General features: G+C 29.1%; 1 protein-coding gene across 1 annotated transcript in view; it reads left to right on the forward strand.

Annotated features, from left to right (window-relative positions):
- Positions 1–4,245: 4,245 nt before the first annotated feature.
- LOC108689756 (fatty acyl-CoA reductase 1-like) overlaps positions 4,246–8,716 on the forward strand; it is a gene marked incomplete at its 3' end in the record, with an annotated part of 9,296 nt that continues 4,825 nt past the window's right edge. The window contains exons 1-4 of the mRNA XM_018196687.1: positions 4,246–4,312; positions 7,168–7,307; positions 7,384–7,506; positions 8,522–8,661. Coding sequence (XP_018052176.1) covers positions 4,246–4,312; positions 7,168–7,307; positions 7,384–7,506; positions 8,522–8,661 — 470 coding nt within the window. The remainder of the gene's footprint in view (positions 4,313–7,167; positions 7,308–7,383; positions 7,507–8,521; positions 8,662–8,716) is intronic.

The raw sequence follows: 8,716 nt of genomic DNA on the forward strand, positions 1-8,716 counted from the left end.
ATAGTTCATATCATAGGCGTCATCATTTATACTATATTTTACATTACATTACTACTATATTTAACATTAATTATATTTTTTTTTATGTGTTCCGCCTCTTTCACAACATCTTTGAACAGATATATTACAATATTATATCTATGCATTATGGGTGTTCATAATTCTTCGGAGAACAGTTCCTGTTCATAAAAATGAAGCATATGGAGAAGTAAATGGAGATTCGGATGGGTGATCGCACATGGATGCATAAAGTTAGTTATCGAATTCATAAAATAAATTTTTTTTTATTATTATTTTGTCAGGTGTATCCTCTGAAATATGATGCAAATCAATAATACTTATTTTCACAATAAAATTTTAATAAAACTTTCTAATTAATGAAATTTTCTCCATCACTATTACGCTAGAGACACTACTTGTCGAATTTACTTGCACTAGTAGTATAGTTTTATGCTGACTAGATCAATTCAAGATTTAAATTTCCAACTCGAAAATTAATCGAAATTTGAGCCAAAAATCTATTTTTACTTTTATTTCCGACATCGAAATGACGTCTTTTCGAGAAATTATTTCTGATTGACTTGTAGCGTTTTAACTTTCTTATTTTTAACAGTTCTTGTTTCTTATATCTATCTTCAATTATATTTATGTTAAACGAATAATGGAGATTTTTTTTAGATTTTCTGACTCTTATTAGCCTTTTATATCTCGTTGTCGTATTTTAAACATTAAGAGTTCTGTTATTTTAAGTTTTTTATGTCACATTATACAGGGTGAGCCATTTAAAATTTAATTTGGCTTTAAAAAAAACGCATGAATATTTTTCAAAGTTTATGGCTTTATTGGAAAGGTACATTGCCATTAAACATGAAATAGAATTTTATTCAAATGACTTCCACGGCTGGCTGCACAATATCCCATTATATCAACTCAATTTTTCAATACATTTTCCACTGTATGAGCGCGTATTTCATCGATAGCAACTTTGATTTCATGTTTTAATTCTTGAATCGTTTCTAGTTAGTGTAACACTCATCCTTGATGGTTCCCCATAAAAAATAGTCCAGCGGAGTCAAATCGCAGTTGCGAGGCAGCCAATTGATATCAGTATTTCGGCTGATTTTCGAAGAAACAGTGCGCAAAAGATCGATTGTAGCGTTGGTTATGTGTCAAAGTGTGCCGTCCTGTTGAAACCAAATGTTGTCTGTGTCCTCCTCTTCAAATTTGGGAAGCAAGAATTCGTTTAGCATGGCGCGATAGCGCTCGCCATTGACAGTGATGGCAGCTCCTTGCTCATTTTCGAAGAAAAATGGCCCAATGATGTCGGACCAAAAACCACACCAAATAGTCACTCGTTGTGGATGCATCGGCTTCTCCATGACGATGTGCGAATTCTCTGACCCCCAAATACGACAATTCTGCTTGTTCACATAGCCACCGAGGTGAAAATGAGCTTCGTCAGAAAAGATGATTTTTTGGTAAAAATGCTCATCTTCAACTAAGCGTTGTTCAGCCCATTGGGCGAACCGAAAACGCATCGGACGGTCATGCAGCTTCAATTCTTGCACTAATTGAACTTTGTACTTCATACCGAGGTCTTTATTCAAAATTCTTCTCAAAGAAGTACGTGAAATGTTCAAGTTTTGAAAACGAGTTGATGTTGATGGTTGTTCAAGCATACTCTGAGCAACAACAACAATGTTTTCGGTTGACCTTACTGGACGAGCACGTGAACGAATTGCTTTATCCAATAAGGATCCAGTTTGCCGAATTCGCTTCACAAATTGATCCACAAACTGTGTTGAAGACATTTCTTTTGTACTAAATTTTCCACGTAAATTTCTAGTTTGGGTTGAAGACTCACCACTTTGGAAGTAAGTTTTCAATATTTCCCAATTTTGTTCAAGCGTATAGCGACTCATTTCGTAAATATCAAACAAAAAACTAAATTTCTGATACGTCATAAATGTTATTACGCCTTTCAAACTCAAAATAATTGGTAGTTGAAATTCCAAACGCTAGATGGCCCACCTGGTACATGCTGATGCTAACTGCGTTGTGCTCTCAGTTGCACATTATACTATTTAAAGTTGTTTTAAATAATATTGAAGGCTGAATTTGAACATATCGAATTCTTTTAAAAATTTTTTTTTAAATTTATATCTTTTTCTTATCTTATTGTTTGTAATTTTATGCCTAACATTCAACGAATATACCACGAGAGAGGATTCCATTAGCGCACAATGCGATACCAGAGTCCAAAGTGCATTCCGTTTCACACATGATGTGCATCATTTATCCTTATTTAATATTCGAAGAATAACAAGAATAAATGATGTACCATGCGTGAAATGGAAGGCAACTCTATTCTCATCGGCCGAGTTAGGTTACCTAGGTCTTGTTCCATCTTTTGGTAAATTTTACATATTAGATAAATCTGGTAATCAGTGCATATGATTGGGTAATCTTGTTACTTTTTCAACAGGTAAAATTTATCAAAAGGTCGAACAATCGGCCCCTAGCTTTTTAAAACAGCGAAAAGTTATCAATTGCTTTATCAATGAGAATATTTTATTTTAATTTGGCTTTTAAATATTTGCATCAATCTAATCTACGTTTTAAATGAATTAACATCGGAGTTTATATTCAAAATAAAAGTGATTTTATTGTCAAATATAAGTTCTATTAATGTGATAAGATACAATGTTTAATTGAACAATCAATGAACTCTAGAATGAATAATAGACATAGCAAACTTCGAGACGACAAGGAACAATATTTTATTCTGATATCAAATTTTCTAATAATAAACTTAAACAATAATACAATAGAAAGGTCTTACCAATATCCTATTAGTAATTATTCTAAATATATCTCCTATCTCTACACGCGTGATAAGTTCATCAAAGTCCAACGGAAAAAAGGAAGGATCACTGAAAGACGAATTCCGATTTCATCTCTTTCATTTATTCGCGCACGCGTATACCAAGATTAATTCGATCGCAATTATTGTTCTACATTGATCAATTAGCGATGTGCGGAACTCTTTCTCATAGATACCATTTTGAACGAATTTAAAGACTATCTGAAATTTATTAATGTGCGTCAAGGAAGAAAACGTTGGCATAAATATACTTCAATGATAGGGAATCGTTTTGAAGAGAACCAAATAAATTTGGATGTGAATAAATTTGTAGTTTGCGTTTTATTCAGGGTTAGGAAGTAACGCCTTACTTGTAACACCGTTTTCGTTACTTTTTTCAGTAATGATCGTTACTTTATTCTATATGTAATGACAACAGTAACATCGTTACATTTTTACAGTAATGGTAATGAATTTAATCGTTACTTTTACCATTACTTTAGTTCCCTATTATTTTTTATTTTATAATTTATTCTTAATTTCTAAACATATTTTGTATTTAATATTTTATACTGTGTTCTATAGACACTGCCAATTCAAAATATAATTCATATTATATATATATTATTATATCTTAAATTTTTACGGTACGGGCAATAAATATTGAAATACACATAATACGTGATACATAAATCAGTGATCCTGACAGAAATAAATCGCTAAAATTATTGAAAATTGCTGAAATCTCTATCAATTGATACATTTCATTATGAATTATATTGAAATGAGTCTATTGATAAAGATTTCACTGATTTATTTCCAGGGAACATTAACGTTTAAAAATAATATTTAATTTATCATCTGTTTAATCTAAATTCTTATAAAAATGAATACATTAAAATAACAATATTAAGAAAATAAAGAATCAATAAAATTGATGGATTTCTAATAGTGAAACTTTAAATATTCTTGACGTATTTAATCTTATCTCAACTTTATGCAATATCCTGTTTGTAAAATATTAAACGAAAATAATGCTCATGAGCAGCATGAATCAAACCATGATTTAGAATGTTCCTTGCCTCTTTTTGATGTCGAAGATCGCCGAGCGACCAAAAATACTGAGAAAGCATTTCATTTGAAACTTGAAACAAGCGACTAGTGTGAGAAGGAGCTCTTGGCGCTCCGAAGAAAACACACTTTGTTTCTCTTTCTATAGAAAAGCGTCTTTTGTAATAATGTTTCTCCGAATGCACCACCTCTCTTCCACCAGACCGTCATTTGATTCATTGTCGCTATCGTCAACGCAGAGTGTTTGGCTAAAATTGAAGTACTCAGAAGTCTTAATCTCAATCCCACAGACCTCGTTAAAAATATATAATATGAAAACTGAAGCACACAAAACACCGATACAAAGTTTTTACGCCAGACAGACAATCTTTATTACAGGTATTTATCAAAAATAATAATAAAATAAAATTTTAGTAAAATTAAAATTATAAGAAAACAATTCAAACGATTCAATATATAAACAATCCAATATATAAACAAGAACTACCAGATATAATATACTTATTAACCATATTAGAAAATAAAATTATAAAACAAAAGTAGGAAAAACAATAAAATTGATAATAGAATTTAATAACATTGAACTTAACAACTTGACTTGAAATTTGAAAATGACTTCGTGTAAGATTGAAACGTATGTCCATCGTAAATTTTGTGATTAAATTCTTTTATATTGTTTTCAATTTTGTATTGTTTTTTTCTACTTTTATAATTTTGTCTTCTAATATTGTTAATAAATATATTATTTTGGCTCGTAGCTCTTGTTTATATATTGAATAATAAAATATTAATATTAGGTTGTCCGGAAAGTTCGTGCCGATGTTGAAAGAAAATTGAAACGCAGAAAATTTAAATTTTAATATACATTTATTAAATTATATAGGATAGTCGGCACGAACTTTCCAAACAACTCAATATTAAGAAGAGAGTCTTGTAAGAGATCTAAAAAAAAATACATTCTTTTTTATATAATTTTTTTATAATCTTAAACCTTCATCAGTACTCTGAAATTTTCGATTATAATTTGGCCGTTAAAAGTCATAGCATATTTTTTATTATTCTGGATTACATAATAACATTGATGTTACGTTGTAATGATGAATATCATGTGATCGATCGTACGTAGTGTGAATCCTACATTTCAAATAGGATTCATTTGAACCCCAAGTAGCTTGCGAGAGACAAAATACTAATATATAACACGAAATTTATATCATTATGTATGCTGATATTAACTGCGTTGTGCTCACAGTTGATTTATACTGTTATACTATTTAAGGTTATTTTAAGTATTGAAGAGTATTGAATTTGTATATATTGAATTTTTTAGATTTTTAAATTTGTATCTTTTTCTTGTCTTATTGTTTGTAATTTTATGCCTAACAACGAATATCATATTCCATGGGAGGATTTCATTAGCGCACAATACGATATCAAAGTCCAAAGTGCATTCCATTTCATGCATATGAATCATTTATTCTTGTTTCGGCAAGTAACAAGAATAAATTATGCATCGTGCGTGAAATGGAATGCATTTTGGACGTCTGGTATCGCATACCCTATTCATGTCGGCCGAATAGGTTATCTAGACTGTCAAAATTTCGCTACAAATGCTTTGATGGACTTTGGAATTAGAAGAAAGAATTTTACAAACTGACCAATTAAAAAACACTTCAAAGCATTTGCAGCATCGCGTTGACCGTACCCTTTATTTTTTAAAGCAGTTACCAACTTTTCGCTGCTTACCAATAAGAATATTTTATTTTAAATTGGCCAATTAGCGATGTGCAGAACTCTTTCTCATACCATTTTGAATGAATAAACGCGATAAAAAAGAATAGCACTGCACGTTTTAAAGACTATCTGAAATTTATTAATGTGCGTCAAGGAAGAAAACGTTGGCATAAATATACTTCAATGATAGGGAATCGTTTTGAAGAGAACCAAATAAATTTGGATGTGAATAAATTTGTAGTTTGCGTTTTATTCAGAGTTGGAAAGTAACGCCTTACTTGTAACACTGTTACCATTTTCGTTACTTTTTTCAGTAACGTCGATCGTTACTTTATTCTGTCTGTAACGATGACGTCGTTACATTTTTACAGCAATGGTAATGAATTTAGCTGGTACTTTTACCGTTACTTTAGTTCTATTATTTTCTTATTTTATAATTTATTCTTAATTTCTTAAAAAATATTTACTAATATAAACTATATAAATACTTAATATTTTATACTGTGTTCTAATAGACACTGCCAATGTTGAAAATATATAATTCATATTACATATATATTATTATACTGTAAATTTTTACGATACGAGCAATAAATATTGAAATACAAATCAGTGATCTTGACAGAAATAAATCGCTGAAATCATTGATTGAAAATTGCTGAAATCAATTGATTCATTTCATTATGAATTATACTGAAATGAGTCTAATGATAAAGATTTTACTGATTTATTTCCACTAGGGAACAATAAAAATAATATTTAAAAATAATATTTAATCTATCATCTGTTTAATCTAAATTCTTATAAAAATGAATACATTAAAATAACAATATTAAGAAAATAAAGAATCAATAAAACTGATGGATTTCTAATAGTGAAAAATTATTCCCATCTCGAATCTCATTTTGCAAATAAGTATACTCGTATAAAGGTAAACGTAACTCTGATATTATACAAACTCTTTTCGTAAGAATGAAATAAAATTTCCTTTAAATCGGTCTTTTATATTAAGTCAAGATTATTATTAAGAATTGTTACAAATTTTAATCTAATCTTTCCGAGAAAATTTATAGGATAAAGATTATTTTAGTCTAGAGTTAAGAAGTTTTCATTTAAAATATTCTTTCTTCAACGATAAATATGATTGTCGCTATGTCAATCCTATTTTATGAGATCAAGGAGTAATAGCATTGAATCCAGAAATTTCTGTGAGTGTAAATTTAATAGAGAGAAAAGTTTGCTCTATATACAAACTATAGTTAATAGAGAGTTTCAAGTTTGAATATTTATTTCACATTTAATATTATATTATCAGCTAATGTAATATTAAAATCTAATAACTTACTTTAGCATTATAAAAAAAGCAATGAATTGTTCCTTTTCAAGAAACGGTAACACCTTACCTTTTTGAAATAATGCGCACAGCCTTGGTTTTATTGGACCCTTTCTGATCACACTAGTATGTTATTTTTCTAATTTGTTTATATTTTGTTTGGTAGGAAGTACAGGCTTTCTTGGAAAAATGTTGATAGAGAAGCTGTTACGAAGCTGTCCTGATATCTCTATGATATATGTGATGATACGTTCACAAAGAGATAAATGCCCCGAAAATCGATTAGATGAAATGTTTGAAAATCCGGTCATTATCTAACACAAACTATATCAAAACATAATATATTTATGAATCATGTTATTTAAATCTATATAATTCACAGCTTTATGACCGAATAAAAAAAGAAGTACCTGATTTTCGCAAAAAAATCATACCAATCATAGGAGATTCCAATATCAAAGATTTGGGATTGTCAGAAAGTGATAGAAACGTGTTAATAAGTAAGGTAATTAAAATTACACTTATTATACTCCCTCGTCTGTATACATTATATTTTAATGTAAAAAATTATTGTATATTTACGTATTACATATTATACATATTATATACCTATACATGTAACATGTTATATACAATGTATCCCAGAATATTTAGAACAATTTTATGCAAATAGAGCGAACTAAATTGAATTGAAAATGTTCTACACTAACTTTTCAATTTTTGAAATAGTTAACAAATTATTAATTATTAAAAATCGTTATATTAGCGTAGCCTATCGCCAAATGCAAGCGCACGAGATGCAGCCATGTGTGATGACCGCCCAGCGACCGAATAGTTACGTACGCGACAAGTTGTTTTTACTATTAATAAAGTATTCAGTAATATCGATCACTGTGCGACTGCATCTCGCTGTGCGCTTGTGTTTGAGGGTAAGTCAGGCTAATATGATGATTTTTAATAATTAATAATTCATGTATTTGCTGAAATGATCGGCCGAATATGTGCTTATTCGGTGATCTTTAGAAATTAATATCTCGTTAATTATTGCGAAAATTGAAAAGTTGTAAAGGACTTTCCCAAATATTTTGGAACCTATATATATATACATATTATATATGGACCATTCAATTTATTCAGTTGATTTTCTCGAAATCTATAAATTTGAAGCAAAAATGTTTCAAAATTTTATGGTTTCAAAAGGAAAAGGATTTGGTGAAAAAAAAATTTTTTATTAGATATTCTTATAGCTGTCTTCAAGACCTCTTTTGAAAACATATAATAAAGTTCATTTTTTGATAAGAATTTTTTTGACAACTTTTCGGAAAAAGAATTCATTTTGCTGAAAATGAATTCAGAATTGATGACTGATCATTGAATTTTTTTTTAATTCTGTGCTATCTGGGATAATTATCAATAAAGAAATAAATTCTCTCTTTTTTCTATATTTCTATTATACTTAAAATACTTATACTTAAAACACTATTATACTTAAAATGTGTAACGATTATTATTATTATTAGGTATCTATAATTTTTCATGTAGCAGCGAATATGCAATTCTATGAAAAGATCAAAATTTCTACAATAATAAACATTGATGCTACTGCTACCGTCTTAAAACTTGCAAAACAGATGCCAAATTTGAAGGTAATTGATCTAATAATATGTTTTAGCAACAATTAGTAAAAATTATTAAAAATATATATAATTAAAATA

The sequence above is a fragment of the Atta colombica genome, unplaced genomic scaffold, assembly GCF_001594045.1.
Source record: "Atta colombica isolate Treedump-2 unplaced genomic scaffold, Acol1.0 scaffold276, whole genome shotgun sequence".
Taxonomy (NCBI): Eukaryota; Metazoa; Arthropoda; class Insecta; order Hymenoptera; family Formicidae; genus Atta; species Atta colombica.